This window comes from Ursus arctos, unplaced genomic scaffold (assembly GCF_023065955.2).
Source record: "Ursus arctos isolate Adak ecotype North America unplaced genomic scaffold, UrsArc2.0 scaffold_19, whole genome shotgun sequence".
Taxonomy (NCBI): Eukaryota; Metazoa; Chordata; class Mammalia; order Carnivora; family Ursidae; genus Ursus; species Ursus arctos.
Window position 1 is genome coordinate 17,951,253 of NW_026622863.1, and position 15,012 is coordinate 17,966,264.

A 15,012-nucleotide genomic window follows, 5' to 3' on the forward strand; every position below is an offset into this window, starting at 1 on the left:
AAGAGAATAAAGACACTGGCATATAGTTTGTAGCTGCCTGTAATCTGTACTCAGTATCCACTGGTGGTTCTTCTACCAGAAATGTAGAAGAAGGAACATAAGAAAGGCTGCTGTTTTTCTCCATCCTCTCTTTTGGTCTAAAGCAAGCAGACTCACACACTGATAATTTCCACCCCTCTTCAGTTGCTCTGAATGTGTGTGTGTGTGTGCACGATGTTTGAAAAGGGATGTCTCTCTGTGTGTATTCTTTCCTCCAAAATTATAGAAATCTATGCACTCCACTGTTAAAGAAAACATAAACTGAATGAAGAGTGCAACAGGGGGATATCCCCACAGGTGAGAAAATTACTCTTTGGCTCCCGTTCAAATCCTCCTGTTCATTGGCTTCATGCCTGACTTCTCCAGGGAGAGCCCCTGTCCTTCCAGGAGACTTAGAAGAGTCCCCACATGTTACTAAGACGCCATCCCCACCTCTTCCCCTTTACTGGTCACCCACTTCTAGTCTATATTTATTTTATACAGAATTACCTCTTAAAGGAAAAACAAATACAAAACTTCTGATGCCACTGAGCAAGTGAAATCTATTTAATTTCTCAATATCACCCCAATATCCATTTTTTATGACCACATATCCCTTTCATTTCCTCTTGCTGTAAGGCTTTATGTAACAGTTTCCCCTACCTCACACCAATCACTTGTTAAAGTGTGCATTTTTTCCAGAACATTGCCTTTGGTGTCACTGCCTTTAAAAAGGCTCCCTTGTTCTTCTTTTTCTGCACGTTTACTTAGTTGGTGTTTCATTCCATCCCTATATCATGAATTCTGGCATGTGTTCTATGTTATCAGACCATTTAAGTTACCCATATATATATCTCCTTTTATGATTTATCATACACAATACTGAACCCTTGATGCACAGAACATGACCTATCAGTGTTGACGTTGACTAAATATATTTCTTTATAATTTTAGCAACTTTCTTTTTTTAAATGTAACTTAATTGTATTTAAATTCAATTAATTAACATAGCATATTATTAGTTTCGGAGGTAAAGTTCAGTGATTCATCAGTTGTATATAATACCCAGTGCTCATTACATTGTGTGCCCTCCTTAATCCCCATCAGCCAGTTACCCCATCCCCCCAACCACCTCTCCTCCAGCAATTCTCAGTTTGTTTCCTAGAGTTAAGGATCCCTTATGGCTTGTCTACCTCTCTGATTTTGTCTTATTTTATTTTTTCCTCCCCTCCCCTATGATCCTCTGTTTTGTTTCTTAAATTCCACATGAGTGAAATCATATAATTGTCTTTCTCTGATTGACTTATTTCACTTAGCATAATACCCTCTACTTCCATCCAAGTCATTGCAAAAGGTAAGATTTCATTTTTTTTCCCCGATAGCTGAGTGATAGTCCATTGATAGATGTGAATTACCAAGACGTTCTCACTTATCAATGCATATCCTACAATTGCTGGTCTGCCTGAATTTATCTGAATATTTCTTCTTAAAGATCTGCACTAAGAATATTCTTTAGCCAGTCCCCTTGGAAGGGAAAATGATAATCCATGCAATACTGATTTTTTAAAAAAGACATCCTGTGTGTTTGCAATTTATCACTCCGACTCAGAATGCATAAAAATGACTCAATTCCATGAATGCATTCCATGAAGACTCCATGTATTATCTGGATTTTTCTAAAAGAGAACCATTCATTACATGGATTTTTTTTTCCCCCAGAGTATTTTTTCCTTAGCTCATTTTTACAGGTTCTATTGAGACAAATGTTATTTGTATCCAATGAAGAACGATGTTCTGAGTTTAAAAAAAAAAAAGGTCAATGAATTAAGTTAGTTTATTTTTAAGCAGGTTATTTTTCATACTCTTTCTTGCCTGGAGCAAAGTTTAGACTGTCCTGCAACTTTACCCTGGTTTCTGTAGATAATTAAGCATTTATTATTCACTTGCCTTGCATTTCATTTAGACTTTCCATCTTCAATCACTTAGGATGGACTGCAAGTGTTTTCTCACGGCTGTCCTCAAATTAGTGTTTTAAAATAAATGCCACATTTCTCCCTGTCTGTGCCCCAAAAGTTAAAGAAAACATATGGTATTGGGGGTAGCATGGAGGGGAAAACAAAAAAAGAAAGTATTTATAGGATACAAATAAGCTATTTTCAGCCTTTTAAAGCTATTCATAAAAAAGTGGCAATTCATTTTACAATTACTACTGCTTACATCTTCTCTGACACCAAACTGCCTCCTATGTCTGGGTATATTGTATACCTGAACCTGCTTCAAAGCTTTATAAGTCCCTTTCTAAGCCAATGATAGCCCCAGGGATCAGCTACAATACTTGGAAGTCAAGTGGGGGTATAGGAGACTGTTGAAAAATTGAAACTTGAAATCAGACAGACTCACTTGGAATCTTGCTTCAAGCACCTTGTGAAATGTATCAATTCTGACCCTCTGTTCTCTCATAAGTAAAACTGAGATGACATGAGAAACCATCTCAAAATACTGCGTGCAATAAATTAAAATAAATTTGATTATGCATGCAGACCCAGTTAACACAATGTCAAGAACATAGTAAGTGTTCAATAAATGAGGGTTATTTTTGTTGATATTCTTGTTGTTGTTATTCTTCCTGATGTTATAATTTGACAGGGAATTTTATTTATAGATGGAGAAAGCATTTTACCTTACATTCTCTCTGAAACATAGTTCTGTCACTTGCAGAGTGGAGACAGAAATTCTTCCCTCTACAGTTTGCTTTAGTGCTCTGTCAAACCTAGAAAACTGTAGAAACACAAAAATAGTTTCCTTTCCCTTATTTTTGTTGTTTTTGTTGTTGTTTTGGTTGTTGTTATTGTTGTTGTTGTTATTGTTATTATTATTATTATTATCATCACAGTGACCCCTGGAATAGGAAGATATGTTAATAACCATTCCTTCCTTGTGTGGTGGCCCATTACCTTTTCTATCTCAACATGTGATCTAGAACTAAATCTGAGTAAGAGTTTATCACAGTCTCAAGGCTCATTTTTGCAAGTATAAGAATAGCACTGTGTTGGCTAGACACTTAAGACATAGTATGAGACTTGGAAATGGTATGAATTTTAGCTCTAAGTGAATCTCACCAACAACCACAACAAAGCTACATCTGAGGTTACAGCAGGGTTATTCCCACCACAGGAACAAACAGAAGGAACACAGAGTAGAACCCAAGCTGTATTCCCTTCCTGGTTCATTACATATCTCTATGAGTTACGGCAAGCGTTTTCTTTCTCTCTACTAATCCATTCCTCCCTTCCTCTGCCTTCCACCCTTCCTTTGCTTTACTTTTCTTTCTTGTATTCATATTTAAAATACTTATTGAAGGACTTCTAGGTGCCAAAAATTCTGCTAGGCATAGGGATGTAAAATGAACAAATCTGACAAGCTCCATTCCTTCATAGACTATCCACTTCCAGCATTAGAACCTAAAAATATAAACAAGTCAATATGTAAGATAATTACTGACTATGATAAGCTCAAAGAAGATAATAAGCAGAACAAATGGCAAATCTCTCTGCAATCTAAGTTTATATCTGAAACAAGAGAAGGAGCTCTCCCTGAGGTAGAAAGATTGATGTGTTATGGCAACAAAAAATAATTCTATTAAGTTGAAATGTAACAAGTAAGGAGATGGCAGAACTTATCTGTTCCAAAGTCCAGAGTTCTGTTCTTAGCATTCTTGTGAGGATAAAATAAGACACATATGGGATTTTTTTTTTTTTTTTGTCTCTTATGCTCTGGTTTCTTTTTATTAAAAATATTCTAGTACTAAGAACTTGATGACAGTTGCCAATGGGCAATCTTTTTTAAAATATCATAAATATGTTCAAATCTCATAGCCTACTGAGAGAATGTTCACTGTCACAATATTGATCATTATAGCTATAAGTCTGGCTCTTCCTGGTAAGGCCAAAATCCTGATATAAAAAGGAACTGAGGACGGGCCCAGATGGGTTCACTGGTAAATTCTACCAAATAATAAAGAAATTATACCAATTCTCTACAAGCTCTTCTAGAGGACAGAAGCAGAAGAAATGCTTCCTAACTCATTCTATGAGGTCATCATTACTCTAATACCAAAATCAGATGATATTCCAAGAAATGACAACTACAGACCAATATCTATCTCTGAAGACCACAGATGCAAAATCTTCAATACAATATCAACAACTTGAGTCCAAAAAAAGTAGAAGAGTTAGATGTCATGACCAAATGAGATTTATCCCAGATACCCAAAGTTGGTTCAACATCCAAAAATCAATTAATGAAATCCATCACATCAACAGATTAAAAAAGAGATTTCAGATGATCATATCAACAGATGAAGAAACAGCAGTTAACAAAATCCAACACCCATTCATGATTTTAAACTCTTAATAAAATAGAAATAGAAGAGGGGTGCCTGGGTGGCTCCATTGGTTAAGCATCAGACTCTTGGTTTCAGCTCAGGTTGTGATCTCAGGGTCATGAAATTTAACCTCACATCGGGCCCTGCACTCAGCACAGCATCTGCTTGGGACACTCTTTCTCTCCCTCTGCCCCTTCCCTCTGCTCTCTCTCTCTCTCTCTAAAATAAATAAATACATCTTTAAAATATTAAAAGAAGAAGGGAACTTTCTCAATTCCATAAAGACTATCTACAAAAACTCTACAACTAATATCATACATAAAAGTGATAAACTTAAAGCTTTCCTACTAAGATCAGGTCCAAGACAAGAATGTATCTTCTCACCACTTCTTTTCAACATCATACTGGAAATCATAATACAATAAGACAAGGAAAGGAAATAAAAAGGTATACAGATTGGGAAGGAAGACATAAACCTCTTTGTTCACAGATGGCATGAACATCTATGCAGAAGGTCCAAAAGAAATGGCAGAAATAACAACAACAAAACCCTCTGGAATTCATAAGCAAATACAGCAAGGTTGCAGGATACAAAGTCAATGTTTTCCTATGTAACAATGATATATTTGAAATTAAAAACACTATACCTTTTATACTAGCACCCCAAAAATGAAATACTTAAATATAAATCTAACAAATACATACAAGATCTTTATGAGAAAAACCGCAAACTTCTGATGAATGAAATAAAAGAATAACTAAATGAATACAGAGACATTCAATGTTCATGGATAGAAAGACTCAATGACATCTGGATGTCATTTCTTCCCAGCTTGATCTATAGACTCGATGCAATCCCAATCAAAATATCAGCAAATTATTTTATGGATATCAACAAACTGATTCCAAAGTTTATATGGAGAGGTAAAAGATCCAGAATAGTCAACACAATACTGACGGAGAACAAATCAGAAAGACGGATGCTTCCTGACTTCAAGACTTACCACAGAGCTACAGTAATCAAGACAGTGTGATACTGGTGAAAGGACAGACAAAAAGTTCGATGAAAGTGAATAGAAAGTCCATAATGGGATCACATTAATAAGGTCAACTGACCTTTGACAAAAGAGAAAAGGCAAAGCAGTGGAGCAAAGATAATCTCTTCAACAAATGATGCTGGATATCCACATGCAAAAACAGAACAAAACAAAATCTCACCATGGACGTTACATCCTTCACACATATTAATTCAAAATGGATCACAGACCTAAATATAAAACACAGAACTATAAAACTCCTAGAACATAGAAAAAAATGTTCATGACCTTGCATTTGGCAATGACTTTTTAGATGCAATGGCAGAGACAAAATCCATTAACAAACTTATAAGAGAGACTTGATTAAAACTTAAAATTCCTGCTCTGTAAAAGGTACCATATTTCACTAAATGAGAAGACAAGCCACAAACTTGAAGAAAATGTTTGCAAAGACATATCTGATAAAGGACTGTTTTCTAAAATACACACAAGACTCTTAAAATTAAACAATAACAAAGGAACTAATTTAAAAAAAAATGTGCCAAAGATCTTACCAGACACATCACCAAAGAAGACACAGAGATGGCAAATAAGCTTATTAACATGATTCACTACATCATACGTCATCAGGGAAATGCAAATTAAAGCAATGAGATACAACTACACACCTATTAGAATGGCCAAAATCTAGAGCATGGACAACAAATTCAAGTGAGGAGGTAGAATGCAAATGGTACAGACACTTTGGGAGACAGTGTGGCAATTTTTTAAAAAACTAAAAACACTCTCACCACACAATCTCGCACTCTTTGGTATTTGACCCAAGAAGTTGAAAACTCAGGTCCTCACAAAAACCTGCACATGGATGTTTATGGCAGCTGAATTCATAATTTCTAAAATGTGGAAGGGACTAAGATGTCTTACAGTAGGTGAATGGGTAAGTAAACTGTGATATATCCAGACACGGAATATAATTTAACTCTTAAAAGAAATGAGTGATCAAGCCATGGGAAGACATGGTGGAAACTTAAATGCATATTACTAAGTGAAAGAAGGCAATCAAAGAAAACTACATACTCCATGATGCCAACTACATGACATTCTGAAGCAAAGCTATGGGCACAATGAAAAGATCAGTAGTTGCCAGAGGTTGTTGGGGGTGGGGGAAATGAACAGAAAGAGCATAGAGGATTTTGAGGGCAGTGAAAATACTATGCATGCTACCATAATGATATACATCCTTATATACATGTCTAAACCAATATAATGTACGGCGCCACCAAGAATGAACCCTAAGGCAAACTATGGATTTGGAGTAATTAGTGTGTCAATATAAGTTCATCCTCGGTAAAAAGTGTACTGTTCTGGTGAAGGAATTTCAAGTTTTAATCAAGTCTCTCTTATAAGTTTGCATCTGTGGGGCAAGGAATATATAAGGAATATATAAGAAATCTCTGTAGTTCCCTCTTATATTCTAAACCAAATACTGCTCTAAAAATTTTGTCTTAAATTGTTTTTAAAACTTAAAGAGAAACATTTATGCAAAATTATTACCAAACTACAAGGTTCACATCCTAATAACAACCAAAAAAAGGAACTGAGGAATGAACCCACATTACTAGAAATGCGTAATGGTATTTAAGCCAATATCTTCTGACTCAGTTATTTTGCGTCACTTCCTGAAGTCATGGACAGACCAACCACGTAGAGGGACACTTGTTAGGCACTCTATTAGAGGCAAACAGGTCTTTTGTAATGAGTCAGTCTGTGTTCATCCTTGAAATTCTATTTTGCTAGAATTTAAATTCCTAGGTCAAAATCAGTGGACATTCTCAATGGTTTTGAGTTAGAGCCTTCAACTGTTTTCGATAAATCTACTTCTTAATACTCTATTAGGTTTTGACCAAGTAAATAATTTACCAAACACCTACTAATCCTGCATATACCTGTATTAAACATCACATTTGCTGACTTGATAGGGTAAAAATTTGTTTACTTCTTTGCGTTTGCCACATGTTGTGACAGCCACAGACACCCACTGTGCTTGGGGTTTCAAAGATTTTGCCTAAGAGTGCAGTTACCTAACATCTTCCAGCTGAATCATCTTTAGGATTACTTTTAGTATTCGAGCTGAGGACTACTCTTCCCAGCACATTGGAGCCAATGAGTGAGCACTGCAAGACTGTATTAAAGCCTGGCCACGTACATAAAAAATGGGACATCTTTTAAGAAGAGAAATCTTTGCTCCAGGGATTCCCATGGGTTTGGCCAAGATGCTGTCAAATATGCATTACCTTGTGTAGCTTCTTCTCCTCTTCACTTGCATGGCTATCAGATCTGCATCACAGTATGATGGGTTCCCCCACCTAGTCCCGTTGCGTGCCTCTTATAGACTGGTTGTTTATGTCCCTCCCAAAATTCATAGGTTGAAATGTCATCCCCAGTGTGATGGTAGTCAGGGGCAGTGGCTTTAACAGGCAATGTGATCATGAGAGTAAAGCCCTCAAAAATAGTATTAGTGCTCATATTCAAAGAAGCCAGCAAGCTAGCTCACTCTCTTTGCACACAGATGTAAGAAGTCAGCAATCCGCAATCCAGAAGCAGGCCCTCACTGGAATTCTACCGCGCCGTGTGGGCACCCTGAGCTCAGACTTCCAGCCTCAAGAACTGTGAAAAACAAATTTCTGTTTCTTATAAGCCACCCAGTTTAAGGTATTTTGTTATAGCAGCCAGAACTAAGACAGTGCTTCTTTTATCTTTTATAGTCCTTACCCACTAAGCCACTTGTTCTCCTAACTCTGGCTCCATATCTTCCAGAGGACACAGTAATTGACACACGTCTTTTTGTCACCAGAAAGTGCATCTACTTTCCATTTGCTTACAAAATAAAACACCCAAATGCTCCCTTGCATTTATTTTTCTATGTTTTTCTAATATAAAAAAAATTAAAGTGTTCTTAATCGGTTTCTGCGTAACACTTACGCCCTTCACTACCACACTCACTCACACACACACACACACACACACACACATTCATACCAGTCTCAAAAAAAAATTTTTTTTAAGAGAGAAAAGGCCTCACAGAGTCAAATTTAGATTCTACAGGAACAATTTACACTCTGCTTCCATTTGAACACACTCAAGTGTACTTATGGAGGCATTTACACAAAAATATTTATATTTCACTTGTACATATTTATGTTGCAAGAAAATAACTTAGGCTGATTATTGATTATTGGATTTAGCCTCTATTTCCTTCAGCATTGTGTCTGCTTTTATTAAAAATCACGACTTCACTCAGCCAATATTTGTTAAACAATTACTAGTATTTCTCCCCATTACATTTCCCACAATAGTATGAAAATACACCTTCTAAAATATAAACCAGATAATTTTGTAGTTTTCAAATTAGAAATGATAAAGTTAAAATAAATGTATGTTGAGACAGACACTCATTATGCTGGGTGAAAATGCAAATATTAAATGTTGCTGACATTTGATTAAGCAAATGGCAATATATGTCAATGAGACCAAATCCTCTGACATAGTAGGGGGGTTTTATTATCTATACTTCATAGCAATTTATTCTTGATATATAAATTATTTAAATGGTATCACCATGCTTCCATGTGTTTATGTTGAAAGCAAAAATCTGTCTTCCAAAATGGGATGTGAGATACTTGCAGGCTGACATTAACCTTTGTGAATTTTTCTCCTTATATTTAATTCAATGCCTGGCACACAGTGAATGCTGAATTAATTTTTGCTGGTGAACAAAAAGATCTGAGTGAACAAATAAGCAAAGAGCAAAGGAGAAAATGATTCAACTTCACTTAAGCAATCAGTAATTTCTGTTTTACAGAAGCCCCTATATCATAGTTATTATCTGGGGAAAGTGAAGTTCAAATATGGCTTTGAAATTAAGGACCTGGGTATAAGCCCCAGTTCTGTTTCCAACTCTGTCATTGTGACTTTGGCCAAAAGGACATCTCCAGACTTCGCTCTCTCTCTCTCTCTTTCAGCTGACTACCTTCTCTGCCACTTCCCCAAGGGTTATCAAGGAGCCCAAATGAGATGAAGTTTATGATGGTCTTCCTTCTTCGCTGAAGAAGAATATGTAATTATGCTCCTAATTAATGTGTTTTAGAAGTGTTCTTTCCTGTTCCTAAATCTAAATTCAATTTTAAGCCATGACCTATTTATATATAAATGTACTTCTTCTCACTTTTAAATGCATGAGGATTTTACTCTTTGAATTAAAAAAAAAAAGCAAAGAGAGGCTTTAAAATTTTAATTTAATTAATAATTGACTTAATGGTAAGACATGGAAATTTATCTCAATAATATTGAAAACTCATGAAGTTAAGAAATTATATTATATGTGTATGTAGCTGTAATAGGAATTTTTCAATTTGGAAATCTGCAGACCAAACCACAAGATACAAAATAAAAATTCACACAAAAGATGATGTTATTTGTAATATTTTTTATATGCACTACCGAAACTCCCACAGGATTATAAAAAGTCTGAAAAAGTGGCTTTACTGTCTTAATACATTGTTAAAATTAAGATGAAGATATATCTTCACTTGCAAAAACCATCATTTTATAAAATTACTTTCCTAATCATTAAAAAAAAAAGTTTTGTTTTTTTAAAATAACTTAATGATTTCTAAAGTCCGTACCCCCAGATTCGAGATATTGGCTGGGTTTAATATTGGCAATATTACTACTACTATTACGACTACTACTACTACTACTATCTTCATAAAGAACTCCAGTGGATAGACATCAGGATCCTGATTTATAAATAAGGAATCTAACAGCAAATCTAGTGCTTTCCATCCATTGGATGATTACCACACGTCATGCACCATATAGTTGATGTTCATTACTTGACTGATCTTTATCATAACACCAGTAAGTAGATCCCATACCCCATTTACAGACAGGGGAGTCAAAACTTAAAAAGATTTATAAATGTTACTTGATAAGCATCACACAGCCAATAAGCCACCGACTTTATTCTTAAATCTGATATTTCCGTGTGCCTGATGTGTAAGCACATTTTCCCCCCAGGATGAAAAATGGTGCCAGGCCATCTGTTAAACAGGTGATATTCTCCAAAGGGTCTGCAATTTATTTTAATCAGTATCAGAATGATTGTTGGGCTTGCCATGTACCACACACTGCACAGAAATAACACTCAAATATTATTGATACAGGCAGTGAAGGACTTAACCATAACATGTCGTAATCCAAATCCCAAGAACATTGTTTCCCTGGAGCAATAACATGGTAAATAGAATTCAAAATTTAGGCCACAAACCTGTCTCAGGCTCAATGGAAAAATAAGGCTGCCCTTCCAAGATACTATAAACCAACTTTGCACTGTTTCCATAAACTGGGTCATCAGCATCAGTAGCTGTTACATTAGTGACAGACGTACCTAAAAAAAAAAAGAAGAAGAAAGAAAAAAAAAGAAAAAGAGGGAGAGAAAAAGATAATAATTAACACATTATTCTTTGCCAAGAGCTAAATTTTGCCAAGCATATCATACAGAAATCCATGTGTGGGAATAAAGAAAAAAGAAATCTCTTCAAAAATATGGAGATAAACTACTCTGTCATAACTTCAAAAATACCCAAGTCTTTTAAAGGAAGAGTACTGCTAGGCTGGAGTACTATTATAAAGATAACCCTTTTAGAATCTATATTACTTAAGAATCCTTTGTAGTTTTCATTTTCAAGATACCTATCAGATTCATGTGGGCTTGGAGAATACGAAAAGGAAACATATCAAAGGAACATGAAACACCAGGTTAATAATATGTAGCATTTAAGTTTTGCAGAAGTACAACTGAATATACCTGAAAAAAATGGCCGCTGAGAAAAGCTGCACAAAAATATCAGAGGAGTATTTTATCCATTTCATCTAATTCCCCTGAATATAAAATTAGATTGGAACCACCTATTAATCAGTATGTTTCGGTTATTAGGCCTTATGGATAACAGAATCAAACTTTTTTTTTTTTAGGTTCATTTTCTATTTGCTATTCACTCATTCATTCAGCAACTGAGCACATACAGCTTGCTTGATGGGAAGTATATATACGAAGATAAAATCTACATTTAAGAAGTGTCCAGTTTGGTGCTGGAAGGTTAGAGGAGGGGACAGACACGCATGCATATAGAAATTCAGCTGAACGCAATAGCACCACGTTTGGGATGTCTCACTTACTCCACAGAGTGGGGGAGGGGGCGGGGGTCAGGGACTGCTTCCTGAGAGACGCTGCATTGGAGTTACACTATTAAAGACAGGTAGAGTTTAACCAGGAGAAGGGCAGGGAAGGAATTCCAAGCAATAAGTCAAGCATGAGTAAAGGCAAAGTAGTCTGAGAGACTGTGCAATTCTGGGAACTGTTGAAACTGGGAGAAACTGGAGATGTTTGGTGTGGTAACGGGCTTCAAGGTCTGTGACGACAGAGTCAGTGTCCTTCATCCAGTTATTATCAAACACATTGATAGCTGAATGAATGGGTATATGAATAACCCGATGGTTTAATGAGAATTGGTGTCAGAGATGAGTTCCCTAGCAAGTAGATGCAGAGAGAGATTTCTTGCAGAATTTTTTTTTTTTAAAGATTTTATTTATTCGACAGAGATAGAGATAGCCAGCGAGAGAGGGAAACAAGCAGGGGGAGTGGGAGAGGAAGAAGCAGGCTCATAGCGGAGGAGCCTGATGTGGGGCTCGATCCCACAACGCTGGGATCACGCCCTGAGCCAAAGGCAGAGGCTTAACCGCTGTGCCACCCAGGCGCCCCTCTTGCAGAATTTTTACTGGGGAGTTGACTTCAGTTGATATCTGTGGGGGAGAGAACAGGTCAATGTTGGGCAGAAGGATGCACTCACAGACTCCACCAGACAATCTACCACTGGGATGGTCACTGAGGAAATGGGGCCAGACTTTTAGACTCCAGTACTGACCAGTTATTGGATGTAGGAATCCATCTGAGAATGGAGCCTTGGTCTTGGGCCAGCCAGCCCTCTTCAGCTGGATGATCATTAGCCCTGAGATGCCAACAATCAACGCTCAAGCAGCGTGGCGGAAGAGTGTTTTCAACCTGAAGGGCATGGAGGTGGGGGCGGGGGTGAGGGTGAGCCCAGACCTCCCTGTTTACTGAAATAGGATAGAGCTTTTGCAAGTTTGTGCCAATCAAAATACTTTTAAGGGTTTGAATTATGGTCACTGTACAGGAAAATGTAGTAATAATGTTTGTTGAACAGTTGATAGTCCTGTAAAATTGGAGATTTCTACTCAGAAGGATGATTCAGAGGTTCTACAAAAGCTACAGTTAGAAAGAAAAAAAAAGAAAGAAAGAAAAAGCACCTAATGTTGGTTATATAATACATTCCACATTCCACCAGACACTGGGAACAATGTCAAAGAAAAATAATAAGACTTGCTCTCACAAGTAACTCATCAACTAGCTGGTAAAGATGCACACAAGGAAGTATAATATTTGGAGTTATCCGAATACCATGTGGGATGGAGAAGAACTGGAAGAAAATCTTCCAGGTAAGAGGAAGAAAGGGAAATAAATAAATTTTAAGAGGAGAGAATGACTGGAAAAATCAATCATCAAGCTAACTTTGGAGATGTCAGGCGGAGCACCAAATGCAGGCGTCATTTGAATGCCAAGGTGGGGAGTGTCGGCTTATCCCGTAGGAAACAGAGACGATATTTCAGTGAGAGACCAAACCCATGCTGTGGGCCTCTCCTCTGTCATTGCCCCCAGATTTAATTGGAGGCAGAGACACTGAAGATCAGGAGATCAGATTGTTTCGATGTTACAGCAGTAGTCTGGTTGGGGGGTGAAAAACATGAACAATAAATATGGATCTCAATGCTTGTTTTCTTGTTTTCATCCATGCATTAAGTTTCCATAAGATGTTCAAATGACAGTAACCTGGGTGAGGAGTATATAGAACTCTTTTTGCAACTTTTCTCTAAGTCTACGATTAGTTCAGAAAAAGTTAAAGAAAAAAAGAATGAATAGCAAGAAAAAGACTCAGGAGTTCCTGAGGGCTCGTAGTTCAGAGACTGACGAGAAAGGGTGAACTCTTCCATGCAGAAGACCATGAAACAACTGTTTTGCTTTACTGAGTTGCCTTGCATGTTTAATTTTTTTAGGAGAAATGTCTTTCCCCCATTATGAGATAACACGTTATCAGAAAAATAAAGTCATGCATGATGTTAAGCGAATGAGGGTGAGCATTCCCTTCTAGTCATTGCCTAGACACTGGAAGCAAAGAGGTGAACAAACAGAGGTTCCTATCATCACTAAAATTACCTGCTAGCGGGTGACTCTTACATTGAGAAACGCTTTCACAGAGAAAAAAATAAATCAATCAATCAGATTTCTGAACAATGACAGAATCACTGCACGTATGTGTGTCATGGGTGCGTTTGGGCAGAGTAACGTGTGGGTCATGGTTTTGCAGATGGAGTACTTCCAACCTACGCTGAAACAATTACCCAGCTCTTTGGGCAAATCATTTAACCTGCCTTAGCCTCAAACTTCGAATCTGCAATACATAGCAGAATTATTGTGAGAGTTAAACCAAATAGAGGTTTAGCACATAAATGACCACGTGTAAGCAGAGGAGTACCAACTCTGCCTACATTTTAGAATCTAGCTAGGAAAATATTCAAACCTTTGGGGTACCTTTCAGATCTATGGTGTGGCAATACAGGGATGCTGGTGGAGTATTTTTAAAAATCTTCTCAGGCAACTTTTAGGTAAAGCCGTAGTTCAGAATGACCGTAGTGGATACCGGACATTGTTAAAATTTAACTTCACTCCTCTGCACAGAAACATTACTTTCTATCGTGATTACTTTGAAGAATTTTTCCGATTTGTTTACATAGGAAGTATTTTTCTTACACTATTCATACTGCATAAATAGCCACGGAGATTATTTCTCCTTAAATGGAAGTTGGGGTTATTCCTGGGGAGCTCACTATTACAAGACTGATGATGATCCTATTGTCATTGGTGATGAAAACTTGATGATATATTCTTGTGTTATCACATTACCAAACACTGAGGCAGGAGTAATGGGCCAAATTTCCATCATTTCCATGCTCTGTGATTCAGTTTTATTTTTACACATGCAAAGTAGACCATTTTTTATTTTGCACACCTCAAAGTTCTGTGTAAGAGCTTTCTTTCTTTCTTTCTTTCATTATTTTATTTACGAGGGGGCAGCAGAGGGAGAGGGACAAGCAGACACCGCACTGAGCACAGAGCCCAACACGGGGCTCGATCCCACCCACGACCCTAATCCCGACCTGAGCCCCAATCAAGAGTCGGATGCTTGACCGCCTGAGCCACCCAGGCAACCCTGGGACTCTTGTGTAAATCCATCTTCAATATCTACAAGTCCTGTGTCCTTGGCTAAAGTAACAAAACTTTTCCTAAGCTTTGGTTTCCTGATCTGTAAAAAGGAAGGTGACAGAGTAAGCGCCACCTCCTCGGTTTGTTGAGATAATTAAATAACGTTATGCAAA

The 15,012-nt window shown here is 37.1% G+C and overlaps 1 protein-coding gene across 1 annotated transcript in view; it reads right to left on the reverse strand.

Annotated features, from left to right (window-relative positions):
- The window catches only part of CDH8 (cadherin 8), a 355,394-nt gene that overhangs the window by 186,949 nt on the left and 153,433 nt on the right, over positions 1 to 15,012 (reverse strand). The window contains exon 5 of the mRNA XM_057314604.1: positions 10,769 to 10,888. Within this exon, the coding sequence (XP_057170587.1) occupies positions 10,769 to 10,888 (120 nt within the window). The remainder of the gene's footprint in view (positions 1 to 10,768; positions 10,889 to 15,012) is intronic.